This window comes from Thamnophis elegans, chromosome 16, assembly GCF_009769535.1.
Source record: "Thamnophis elegans isolate rThaEle1 chromosome 16, rThaEle1.pri, whole genome shotgun sequence".
Lineage (NCBI taxonomy): Eukaryota > Metazoa > Chordata > Lepidosauria > Squamata > Colubridae > Thamnophis > Thamnophis elegans.
The window spans coordinates 30,937,585-30,950,994 of NC_045556.1; the positions used below are offsets into that span (position 1 = coordinate 30,937,585).

Below are 13,410 nucleotides of genomic sequence, written 5' to 3' on the forward strand. Positions count from 1 at the left end.
GCTGGGGTTGGGTGGGGGTCTTTCCAGTGCTGAGTGGTGGGGACGAAGGATTGGCTTTAAAGATGGTCTGACTGTCCCTTGATTTCAATGTCCCCCTTTTGTTTTCCAAGTACAGGACCTTCAAAGCGCCCGGGAAGAAGTAGAGAAAGCGTTTGCTTCGACAGAGCGTGAAAGAGTCCAGCGACTGGCTGTGGAACAACAGCTCTCCTTGATCATCACTGCGCAGGCCAAAGATAATGATGTCACGGCCTTGCTGGGAGAAAAAGACAGGTGGAATGTCTATCAACTTCTTTTAATGACCCCATAATCCCTTGAGGGGTGGAGTCTGGCCAACTGAATGGAGCTCAGTGTTTACTGGCCTGATGCCTTTCCTGTCACCAGGGCGGGAGTTTAGTTCAGCAGATATATTCTCATTGGGCCCAGAGAGAGAAATATCTGCCTCTACCTAGGATCGAACTCACAGCCTCCTGATTGTGAGGCGAGAGCTCCCCCTCTAGGCCACCACACCATTCACAGGTGGAATGTCTATGTCCCAAAAGCGCGTTTCCAAAAGTCAACAGGGCCTTCTTGGTTTTTTTTTTCACCCCCTGGAAAATGTTTCGCTTTTCATCCAAGAAGCTTCTTTGGTTCCTGGATGAAGGAACATCCTGGATGAACTCCTTGAAGTGAAAAAGCTCCTTGGTTGGGAAGCAAAACATTTTCAAGGAAAAAAAAATGAGGAAATCTAGTTGGGACAAAAGTTAGCACCTTTGGGACAAAAGGACGGATTAGGCCACTGCTTGTAGCCCCAAAAGTTTGCTTTCTCTTAGCCGGGTGGGTTTACTGGTTGTGTTCTGAGCTAGGCTTCCCCAAAAAAGCACGAGGCAGGTTCCTGGTCCAGACAAAACCCCTTTTATTCAACGAATGTGAATTCCTCCCATTCACATTCAGCCAAGGCCTGGCAAACAGTCTTTCAAAGGAGTATTTATGACCACAGACCTTATCTAGCTTGGAAAGCGGCCATGTCAGTATTTCCCAAATGAGATGCGCTGAAAGGAAAGGCTGGGCACAGAGTCTCTGAGATTCACTGACAGATCTTCACACTCCTGAAATGAATGAACAAATGAACGAACAAATTGTTACCTGCAAAAGCCCCCTCCCCTTTCGCTCCTCTTTTATTCCCTCTGGGAGGGGCCACCTGTGGCCTTACTCCCAAGTCTGCCCCTGTTCTTTAGCTGTTCCCTTCGTCTGGCAACCCTGCACATGCACACACTGGGAACAGGCTCCACCTGTTCCTCTGCCTCACTGCTGTCCGACTCTGAAGGCAGCTGATAACTGTCAGACAGCCCTGGCCCCCTCTCTGCCTCCGACACAGAGCCCTCATCTGAGCCTTCCCAGGACTCCAGGACTGGCCCATCTTCCTCCCCAACCTCCTCACTCTCTGACTCTTCTGCCAGCTGTACTGGCAGGCCACAACAGGTTGACTCTGATCAGCTTGGGGCCTCCATGCCCCCCTCCTGAGCAGGTGTCTATGAAGATTCTCAATCATCCACCTCGTGGTCCTGAAGGTGCTTTTTCAAGAGGCACGTGGACTTCCAGAAAGTCCAGTTGCCTCTTGAAAAAGCACCCTGAGTAGGTAAGTGGTGAGGCCCTAACTGGAGGACTCTCTCCTGTGAGCCAGACAACCTTTGAGATGCCCTTGCTTTCTCCCTGCTTGTGGTGTAAGAGGCTGGTGTTTTGCCTGTAGGTGCATAGAGCAACTGAGGCTCTCTCTGGAAAGGAAAAATGCTGAGATCCAGCTCTTGGAGGAAGGACAGGGGAGAGCTTCAGAAGAAAGCCAAGATCCTGGTGTGGCATTGAATGATGAAAAAGAGAGGACCTTAGAGGTGAGGAAAATGTGGGAGGGGGCTAAGGATGGCCAGTAGGTGGGAGGATTGTCCCATGCATGCAAGCATCCATCCACCCATCCAATAAAGGAGAATATTTGTAGCTCAGGGTGGAGCTGTGAGCTCCTTGGTGCTCTCTGAGCTTGGTGGTTTTCTTACACAAGTTTCATGACCCAACTAGGTAATTTCATCAATGCAAGAAGGGTTTGCTTTCTGTTTATGTACTTTGGATTGGCCGGTTTGTTGTGTCGTCATCATCGTCCTCCCCCTCCTCCTCCTTGCAAACCCCCCTCCTTTCTAGCACTGTTGATGTTACCTAGTTGGGTCATGAAATGCCTGCAAGAAAACAAACAAGCTCAGAGCTACACTATTTAACGGGGAGCAAATCACACTTACTAGCACTGATGATGTTACTTAGTTGGGTCATGAAATGTCTGTAGGAAAACAAGCAAGCTCAGAGCTACAATATTTAACAGGGAGAAAATCACACTTACTAGCACTGATGATGTTACCTAGTTGGGTCATGGAATGCCTGCAAGAAAACAAGCAAGCTCAGAGAGCACCAAGGACCCCTTACTTATCTCTTCATTCATCCATTCCTTCATTCGGTATGAACGAGTGTCCATCTAATTACAAGAGATTCTGAGTGATGAGCAATCATAAAACAAATTAAGGGAAGTTACCACCACATTACAAAAATTAAAACACCACTCCATAGCCAAGTATGATTTTATAATCCACAATGAAACATCTTAGAAAACATTTTTATTTGTTTCCCTCTCCAATTTTAAACAATGCTTGCATATCAGCCTCCCACTTTGATGGAATTGGTGAGGAGAGGCCATATAGGTCTCTCCAATCCCCTCCAATTTCTATTCCAGGTTTCTAGTCCTCATGACTTTACAACACAATTTTATTTTTCTCCCTTCCCAGTCCCTCGTTTTTTCCCCCCCATGCTGCTAAGCGCAAGTAGCAAACAGCCACCTATCCCCCCCTCCTCTTTGGTATGTGTGCGTGTGTGTGTGTGTGTGTGTGTGTTATTCCTGAAATTAAAATTAAAAACCTTTCTGTTCTTACAGATTCTCAGGACTGAATTCAGCAGTGAAAAAAAAGACCTTGAAAAAAGGATTGAGGTATAGCACTTGCGTCCTTTGCACTCAGAATCTTAACATCGCCGGAGAGGGGAATTTGGGGCAGCCTTTTTCCCCTTTAGAATTCAATTTTCTGAAAGCAAGGAAAATTATTTCCCCAAGCCAGAGGAATGTTTAGCTGCGATCTGTTCTTCTGCAGCCCCAAAATATTTTTCTCTATCTAATCTGGAACAACGATGCATCACAATACAACATGGGTGTGTTAAATATTTGGAATACTGCATCCAGTTTTGGTCGCCACGATGTAAAATAGATGTGGAGAGACTAGAAAGAGTGCAGAGAAGAGCAACAAAGAGGGTTAGGGGACTGGAGGCTAAAACATTTGAAGAATGGTTGCAGGAATTGGGTAGGATAAGAAACAATGGGTGGAAACTAATCAAGGAGAGAAGCAACTTAGAACTAAGGAGAAATTTCCTGACAGTGAGAACAATTAATCAGTGGAACAACTTGCCTCCAGAAGATGTGAATTCTCCAACACTGGGAGTCTTTAAGAAGACGTTGGATAACCATTTGTCTGAAGTGGTGTGGGGTTTCCTGCCTAGGCAGGGGGTTGGACTAGAAGACCTCCAAGGTCCCTTCCAACTCCCTTTATATTCTGGTCTAGTCTAGTCTGTCAAGGAGAGAAGCAATGAAGCAATTTAGAACTAAGAAGAAATTTCTGAACAGTTAGAACTTTTAATCAGTGGAACAGCTTGCCTCCAGAAGTTGTGAATGCTCCAACACTGGAAGTCTTTAAGAAAATATTGGATAACCATTTGTCTGAAACGGTATAAGGTTTCCTGCCTGAGCAGGGGGTTGGATTAGAAGACCTCCAAGTTCCCTTCCAACTCTTATTCTATTCTATTCTATTCTATTCTATTCTATTCTATTCTATTCTATTCTATTCTATTCTGCTCTGCTCTGCTCTGCTCTGCTTCTGTTCCATTCCATTCCCCTCCCTTCCCCTTCCCTATTGTATTCTATTGTATTCTATTCTATGTCCCATTCTATTCTATTGTATTCTATTGTATTTCCTATTCTATTGTATTTCCTATTCTATTTTATTTCCTTTTCTATTCTATTCCCTATTCTATTCTATTTCCTATTTCCTGTTCTATTCTATTGTATTCTATTTCCTATTCTATTCTATTTCCTATTCTATTCTATTTCCTTTTCTATTCCATTTCCTATTCTATTTCCTATTCTATTCTATTCATTCTAATTCTATTCTAATTTTTATTCTAGTTCTATTCTCCAATTTAATTTTTATTTACCTTTAAAAAAAAAACTTCTAGTGTCTCCAGGAGAACCTCCGTGAACGGGAAACGGAGCTTTCTGCCGAAAAGAAAAATGCCCTGAAGCGAGACAAGACCATCCAGGGTTTAACCCTTGTTTTAAAAACCAAGGAAAACGAGGTAGGTGAGATTTTTGTCTGTCCTGCCAAGAAACAGATTTGGAAAAAAACAGAACAAAAACACATGAAGCCTTGAGGCTGAAGACATATCAAAATATAAAAGCCTCCTTGGCTGCGTCAGACTGAAAGTCCCCTTTTCTAGGGAGGGAGGTGTCTTCTTGCCTTTGGGGGTCAATTCACTGGTTTCCCTCTGCGCCTCTATATTTTCCCTACTTTCGTCTTGTTTTAGACTGGAGAACTCGCTTCCGAGGTAGAAAGCCTGAAAGCTTTGTTGGCGAAGTCTGGAGAGATCGGTTCCGAAGCTCAGATGCAGAAATTCAAGGTTGGCCAAAGGAGATGGAGTAGATAGGATTTGCAGCTCAGGGTGGAACTGTGGGGTCCTTGGTGCTCTCTGAGCTGGGGTTGTTTTCTTGCAGACGTTCCATGACCCAACTAGGTGACATCATCAGTGCTAAAGGGGAGGGGAGTCTGGGTAGGAGGAGGAGGTCTGTGGGTGCTCTCTGAGCTTAGTGGTTTACTTACAGATGTTTTATTACCCAACTAGGTAACGTCACCAGTGCTGGAAGGGAGAGGAGTTACTGGAGAGGAGGAGAGGGAGGGAGGAGGACTATGGGCTCTGGTGTTCTCTGAGCTGGGGTTGTTTTCTTACAGACGTTTCTTGACCTGACAAAGTAACATCATCAGTGCTGGAAGGGAGTGGAGATTGTGGAAGGGAAGGAGGAGGATGGGGAGGAGGAAGAGGAGGAGTATTGTGGGGTCCTTGGAGCTCTCTTAACCTGGTTGATTTCCTACAGATTTTTCATGACACAGCTAGGTAACATCATCAGTCTAGAAGGGAGTGGAGTTTGCAGACAGGAGGAGGAGGAGATAAAAGGAGGAGGAGGAGAACTGTGGGGTCCTTGGTGCTCTCTGAACTGGGGGTTATTTTCTTGCCGACGTTTCTTGACCTGACAAAGTAACATCGTCAGTGTTAGGAGGGAGTGGAGTTTGTGGAGTGGAAGAAAAGGAAGGATGGGGAGGAGAAAGAAGAGGAGTATTGTGGGATTCGTGGTAGTCTCTTAGCTTCATTGTTTTCCTACAGAGATTTCATGACCCAGCTAGGTAACATCATCAGTGTTAGAAGGGAGTGGGGTTTGCAGACAGGAGGAGGAAGAGGAATATGGGTTCCTTGGTGGTCTCTAAGCTTGGTTGTTTTCCTACAGGCCTTTCATGACCCACCTAGGTAATATAATTGGTCTAGAAGAGAGTGGAGTTTGCAGACAACAGGAAGAGGAGGTGAACTGTGGGGGTCCTTGGTGCTCTCTGAGCTTGGTTCTTTTCCTGCAGACATTTTATTACCCAACTAGGGAACATCATCAACACTAGAAGACAGTAGGGTTGAGGAGGAAGAGAACTGTAGGGTCCTTGGTGCTCTCTGAGCTGGGTTGTTTTCTTGCAGATTTATTACCCAACTAGGTAACATCACCAGTGTTAGAAGGGAATGTGGTTTATGGAGTGGAGGAAAAGGAAGAGGAGGAGGATTATGGGATTCTAGGCAAATTGAGTTGTTTTTTCAGCAAACATTTCAGGATCCAGCTAGGTGAGACCGTCTGTTTTAGAAAGAACTGTAGATAAACAGAGAGCGAAGCCCGCTCCCTTCTGGGACTGATGATATTACCTAGTTGGGTCATGAAAGGTCTCCAGAAAAGAAGCCAAGCTCATAGAGACCACCAAGACCTTCATGGAGTGGGGACCGCCTTACGAGAGGCCTCAACCCCTTCAAATGGGGGAGAAGGTTGCCATCCCAAGGCACATTTAGTCATGCACGTATTAAAATAAAAACAATGCACAACCCTTTTATAAACCCAATACAATAGCAGAGTTGGAAGGGACCTTGGAGGTCTTCTAGTCCAACCCCCTGCCATCTTTTCTACAACCAAGTCTGCCTGTGGGGCAGAGCTGTTGTCATAACCCTTTTGATTTGCTTCTCCCAGGAGGCTGAAGGTCCCCAGGAGCTCCTGATGGAGAAGGAGAGTCTGTTGGCAGACTTGCGCTCGCAGAACCTCACCAAGGACACCGAGAACCGGAAGCTCCAACGGAAACTGAAGAGGATCGAGCAGGAGCTGAGCGAGCTGCTCACGGAGAAGGAGAAGCTGGCCGGAGAATTGGAAGAAGCTCGGCAGCAGAAAAACCAGAGCGACAAAACCATCCACGTGAGTGCGCTCTTTTTCTTGCCCTTTTTTTGAATAACCCGGATTCCCGGGGCCGTTCGGTAGCAGAAGCTGGCAGGGTTTCGATGCTCGTCGTTCAGAGCTTCCGGGGGCCAAATGCTGGCATGAAGAAATGCCTGACAAGAACCGGAGTGATGGTCGTACGTGCAGATAAGTATAATAATCTTTGTTGTCATTGTTCTTAAATACAACGAAATTGGTTTTAACCTCACTGGTGCAAAATTATAGTGGAAAGGAAAAAAGAAAAAGAAAAAAAATTAGCGTGTGCATGGAGTGATTGTGGTTGTATTTAAAAGTCTGACAGCCCAAGGATAGAAACCTCTTTATTCGGCTGGCTGTACTTTGATGTCTTCTGCCCAAGGGTAGAAGTGCAAAGAGACACTGACCAGGATGTGAATCATCTCTGAGCATCTTCCTTACTCTGCTAAAGCAGCGAGACCTGGCGATGTCATCCAGGGGTGTCAGAGGGCAACCAATGATTTCTTGTGCCGAATTGATCACCCTCTATTGTGCCTTCCTCTCCGCAGCTGTTAAACCAGCATACCATACTGTGATGCAATATGTGAGGTCACATATGTGAGATACAATCGTGTTACATGAAGGATGTGAAAACATGGGGTTTGTTAGGAATATAATCTAATGGTTGGGTTGGCAATATATAAATCATGTAACAATGCTATATCTGTTTCTTTAAATCATACTGTAAAATGTGATTGGTTGCTGTTTCCTCAATCGGCCATAAGAGGGAGCCAGAATGACTGTTAGCTGTCTGTTAGATGCTGGGCTGATCTGATCTGAGTGTTTTGGAAGCTGGCTGTTAGAAAGTGCCATGAGCTGTTGTAAGTTTTGCAACTGCTAGCAAACTTTACCGCACTGTTTGTATTATTATGGACTATGTTATTTGGATTATCCCTTAACTGAAAGACGTTGATGACTGACTTCCTTATCCATCTATGACTTTTTTTTAAAATAGAGAATTAACTGTCAGACCTGCAAGCCATATTTTCTTTTTGGGATTTTAGGCCTGCCACACTTTCTACTGTGGGAAAGTGGGAGAGGGGATTATATGGAGTTGGTGAATATGTGGTCGTAAGTCGAGAATTACTTGCAATGGGGAAATCTTTGCCCAAAGAGTAAGAGCGTCAGAAACCTCCAAGGTTTCTCTCCCTTAATTCTTGGCAGCCTTTAAAAAAAAAAACCCTCTTTATCTCCCTAATTACCTATGCATTAAAAATATATATAAACGACAATGTACATCATGGTTTGAGTTCTTGCAAACATGACAAGCCTCCTTAAGGGGCTTGTATGGAGCTAATCCTAGAACCATGATGGCAAACCTATGGCTCAAGTGCCACAGAGCCCTCTCTGTGTGCATGCGCACCGCTGCCAGCTGCTCTTCTGGTTGCTGGGACCGGAGCCTGAAAACGGCCCGAAAAATACCCCCGAAACAGGCCATTTTTGGGAGGCTGTTTTTCGGGCCATTTTCAGAATGTTTTTCGACCTGAAAAAATGGTCTGAAAATGCCCTGGAAAATGGCCCAAAACCAGGACATTTTTCGTGCTGCTGTCAAGCTTTTTTTTTTTGGTGGGGGGGCTGTTTTCAGAATATTTTTTGGGCCATTTTTTGGCTTCAAAAATGGCCTGGAAAATGCCCCAAAAACAGGCTAGCCAGCCGCTCTTCAGGTTCCCAGTGCTCGGGCGTGCATGCATGCAGTTTGGGTACATTGTGCTGAAAATATTCACCATCACTGTCCTAGAACTTCAGATGGGTCTAAAACACAAAAGGCCAAAATTGTCGGGGAGCTGAAACTTGGGTCCCTTGTGGCGACGCCATGATTCCAAACGGATGACACGTTTAACTCCGCCTTCAGCCTGCTCATTTTCCACAGGATTACGTTGAGTGTGATTTAGGAGGACACCGGAAGCCAAAGTCCCATCTTGTAGATTTGCTGCTTGTCATCTTGCTTCAAGCCAGCAGAGGGGTCTCTCTCTCCACAACATTTTCACCTTCTTTTCTTTTTTTAAAAACATAATTGTTATTCAGCATTTTCCAAGTTACCATTACACTATTGCAGCTTTCTGTTATCGGTATTTCTTCTTTCTAATTTCGGGTTTTCCATTTGACATCATGTTGTCTTATACATATTCCCCTTGGTTTCATAGTTTCTCATTTTTACAATATATACATGCGTATAGAATATTTAACATCTGTACATTCATTATGCATTGATTTTACATCTCTTTTCAAGCCAATTTTACCACCTATTCCATATCTTGTATCTTGTTTCCTCTCTATCTCTTATTTCCATCGTTAGTTTGTCCATTTCTGAGCATTCTAGCACCTTTTTTTAATGATTTGAGGGAATAGGTTTTTTGTTTCCAGTTTTGGACAAATGAGATTCTGGCTGCAATAATTATATGGAGCATTATATATTGGATATCCTTAGTAATATTTCTTTTTATTATTCCTAGAAGAAACAGCTTAGGCTTCATGTCAATTTTTTGTTCTGTTACTTCTTCTAACCGTTTTTGAATTTTTGCCCAGAATTCTTTAGCTTTTGGACACGTCCACCATATAGGATGGAAAGTCCCCAGTTGGTGGTTACATTTCCAGCAATTTGGTGGTTTATTTGGGGACATTTTGGCCAATCTCGCTGGTGGTAAATGCCACCTATGAAACATTTGGTAGATGTTTTCCTTGCATGATGCTGACATAGTCAATTTATAATTCTCACCCCCCCACATAATTTTTCCCAGTGCTCCAATTCAGTATTGTACCCAAAACCTTTAGCCCAAATTATCATTGTTTCTGTAAGGTTTCCTAAAAATGCCCTAATTGTTTCATGAGTATCACAGATTTTTCACCTTCTTTTTTGCCTGAACTACTTATTCAGGGATTTCTAGCACCTGAAAAGAATCTTTTATCAATACAGGTAGTCCTTGATTTACGACAGTTCATTTAGTGACCATTCTAAGTTAACAACGGCATTGAAAAAAGTGACTCATGGCTCACGTTTTCACACTTTCGGCGTTTTCAGCATCCCGTGGTCAAGTGATTTACATTCAGATGCTTGACAAGCTGACTCATTTTTATGACGGTTTCAGGGTCTCGGGAGCAACGTCATCCCCTTCCAACCGGCAGTCGGGAAGCCAAAATTCATTTAACAACTGTGTTATATTCATTTAACATCTGCTGTGATGTTCCAATGTGCAGTAACCATCTTGGTTTGCAAATGGGTGGGGACGCTTTTTCCATTATTCCCCTTCCTCTAGTTTGCCAGGACTGAATGGGGATGATGGGAGTTGCAGTCTTGGTGCATAATCAAGGATGGGATATGCTGGACCGAGGCATTTGGGATATCTGGAGTGCTTGATGCTCTCTCTGAGCTTTGCTCTTTTCTTCCAGAAGTTCCATTATCTGACTAGGTAACATCATTGGTGGCAGAAGAGAGTGAGGTTTGGGAGGAGGAGGAGGACAACAACGACAGAAAAGAAGAAAACGGAGGAAGAGGGGAAGGAGAGAGAGGAAGAGAAAGGCGGAGGAGGAAAAGCAGGAGGATTGAAAAGAAGAAAAAGGAGGAAGAGGGGAAGGAGAGTAAAATGAAGAGGAGGATAGAAAAGAAAAAGGAGGAAGAGGAGGGGAAGAAGAGAAAGAGGAAGAGGGGAAGGAGAGGAAGAGGAGGAGGATAGAAAAGAAAAAGGAGGAAGAGGAGAGGGAGGAGAGAAAGGAGTAAGAGGAGGAGGAGGAGGAAGAAGAGGAGGACAGAAAAGAAGAAAAAGGAAGAAGAGGGGAAGAAGAGGAGGGAAGTGGAACAATAGATAAGGGGCCTGGTGCTTTCTGAGCTTGGTGGTTTTCTTGCAAATGTTTCATGAACCAACTATGTAACGTTCTCAGTGCTAAAAGGGAATGGGGTTTGCAAGAAGGAGGAGTATGAGGTTCTTGGTGCTCTCTGAGCTTTGTTCTTTTCTTGCAGAAATGTCATTACCAAACTAGATAACATCATTGGTGGTAGAAGTGAAGGTGAACTGTGGGGGTCCTTGGGGAGGAGGAGGAGGAGGAGGAGGAAAACTGGGGTGCTCTCAGAGTTTGATTGTTTGCTTGCAGACATTTCATTAACTGACTAGGTAACATCATCAGTGCTAGTGAGTGTGGGGTTTCCTCCCTCTATGTACAGTAGCTTGCCCTGTCAGTGTTGGCCCACAGTGCATTTGCTCCTTGGTAATTCCTTTCCTAGGGTATTGTTTTCTGCTTGATTGTTTGTCTGGTGTTAATCCCTTCTTATCTGGGTGTCACTTGCTGAAGAAGAGGATACATTCTAGCCTTTTTGTTTCCTCCTTAGCCTCTTCATTGTCTCTTTTGAATGCTTTGTAAATGTGGTTTATCTCTACGTGCCCATTGATGGCTGATGGTGTCTGTGCGCCGAGCTTCCAAGAATTCCCCAGTGTTTTCGGATTTCGCTTGGGCAAACAACCCAGCTGAGAGAGCACCGAGGGCTCCACAGCTCAACCCTGAGCTCCATAAATTCTCTAATATTGATATTTCGGATATGTTGAGCTGGGAAGGACAGCTGCATAATTCACCCAATCGGGATGAAAAGCTACTAGTATCAGATGAGCTCCATGGGTTTATGGCCAGGTGCACCTGTGTTAGTATGTATACAGAAATTTAATTCCATCCAAGATATATGAATAAGGATGGAAGCTTGCCAGTTGCTCGTTGATCCAAAAATACTACTGTTTCCTGAATACAATTTTTGTTGCTCTGTCCATTTATGTCTCAATGGGTGGCAGGCTGGTTTGACCAAGAATTATGTAAAGGTAACGGTTCCCCTCACACATATGTGCCAGTTGTTCCTGACTCTAGAGGGCGGTGCTCATCTCTGTTTCAAAGCCGAAGAGCCAGTGCTGTCCGAAGACGTCTCCGTGGTCATGTGGCCGGCATGACTCAACGCCGAAGGCGCACAGAACGCTGTTACCTTCTCACTAAAGGTGGTTCCTATTTTTCTCCTTGTATTTTTGACATGCTTTCGATCTGCTTAGTTGGCAGAAGTTGGAATAAGTCACGGGAGCTCACTCCGTTACATGGCGGTCGGGATTCGAACCGCTGACCTTTCCGATCAACAAGCTCAGCCACTGAGCCACTGCATCCTTCTAAGAATTATATATGTTGACTTAAGTCCTTCGTGGGGTCAAACCCATATCCTCTCCCCACAGTCCTGGGACCAGATTCCAGATGCTAATCCTATTCTACAGCTCTCTTCGCTGCATTATTTATCTTTTGCTTCATAGAGTGAAATAGAAATAAAATCCTGACTAGGACTGATGTAAGAGATAAAATTCCCATAGTTCAGAAGGGCCCAAGCTTGCCCAGTTTAAAGCCTTGCATAACATCTTTCATTAATGGGACACGGCGGCTCATGGGCGAAGACGCGGAGCTTGTCGATCTGAAAGGTCGGCAGTTTGGCGGTTCGAATCCCTAGCGCCGCGTAACGGAGTGAGCTCCCGTGACTTGTCCTAGCTTCTGCCAACCTAGCAGTTCGAAAGCACGTTAAAAAATGCAAGTAGGAAAATAGGAACCATCTTTAGTGGGAAGGGAACAGCGTTCCGTGCACCTTCGGCGTTGAGTCATGCCGGCCACATGATCACGGAGACCTCTTCGGACAGCGCTGGCTCTTCGGCTTTGAAACGGAGATAAGCAGCGATTCACTTTAACAACCTGGCAAGAAAGTTCGTAAAAACAGGGCGGGATTGGCTCAACCTCTCATTTAGCCTCTGAAAATTTAGGCTCCGTTGTGACCTACCTCTATTTTTACAATCCGAGCTTCCCACTTGTTTGATGAAGTGTGCAAAATACACACATGGTTCCTGATGTTATTAAATACATTGCACCAAGGGCCCCCGGGTGTGCAATTGTTGCTCCTCCAGCAGGCAAGCGGGAGCGAAAAGGATACCCCAGTGTTTCCTTCAGTCTCTTTGAGGGCCACCACGCGAAGCTTTTTGTGAGCGAGCCGGGCCGCGTTCCCCTCTCCCTTAACGGCGGGCGAGAGACAGCTGCTGCGCTGGGTTTGCCAGTCCATAAAACTCACACAATGAACCGTTCTCCCGTTTTATTTTATTTTATTTTGGCTTCTTTACATCTAATTCAGAAGAGGGTGGGGGGAAGGAATGAGAAGCGAAAAACGATTTCTAAAATAGAATAACGCTAAGGATGGCAGCCTCCATCCTTGGTTAGGTGCAGCGAGCGGCTTCGGTAAGCAAGGCGCTCTTGGGATATTAATGCCACCTGCGGTTTAATTGTGGGTAGCAGCAACTCAAATTCCCTTCCACAAGTCACATGTGGTATTTTTTATGTGTGTTCAATATCTTCGGCCACCTGAGCCAGGCTGATGAGAGGTTTTGTACGGCTTGGTACAGTTTTGATTTATTTACAATTTATATCAAAAGCCTTGGCTCCAGGAGTTACAGGCAAAATACATAGCCTCATTTTTTCCCCCCGGTTGCAACTTTTAAGGGGCAAGTTAAGGCTAAGAAATTAATTGTGTGATCGGAGACTTCTTCAGAAGTCAACTGGGACCCCTAAGAGAAATAAGCAGCAGTTTTCTGAACTTCAACTTTGGAAAATTCCCGCCGTAGGTTGGTTTTTAGAAAAGGAAACTCTGGATAATCCAGAAGCAAACATTTATCCCTTTTTGTGGGGGAATTAGTGGAGATCAATAAGGCAATGGCTCAATGGCTAAGACGCTGAGCTTGTCGATCAGAAAGGTCGGCGGTTCGAATCCCTAGTGCCGCGTA

The 13,410-nt window shown here is 44.8% G+C and overlaps 1 protein-coding gene across 3 annotated transcripts in view; it reads left to right on the forward strand.

The window, feature by feature from the left end:
• CDK5RAP2 (CDK5 regulatory subunit associated protein 2) overlaps positions 1 to 13,410 on the forward strand; it is a 95,568-nt gene that overhangs the window by 11,744 nt on the left and 70,414 nt on the right. For all 3 annotated transcript variants that reach the window (XM_032233347.1, XM_032233350.1, XM_032233348.1), the window contains exons 7-12: positions 116 to 270; positions 1,727 to 1,865; positions 2,945 to 2,998; positions 4,291 to 4,410; positions 4,639 to 4,731; positions 6,383 to 6,601. In XM_032233347.1, the coding sequence (XP_032089238.1) occupies positions 116 to 270; positions 1,727 to 1,865; positions 2,945 to 2,998; positions 4,291 to 4,410; positions 4,639 to 4,731; positions 6,383 to 6,601 (780 nt within the window). The remainder of the gene's footprint in view (positions 1 to 115; positions 271 to 1,726; positions 1,866 to 2,944; positions 2,999 to 4,290; positions 4,411 to 4,638; positions 4,732 to 6,382; positions 6,602 to 13,410) is intronic.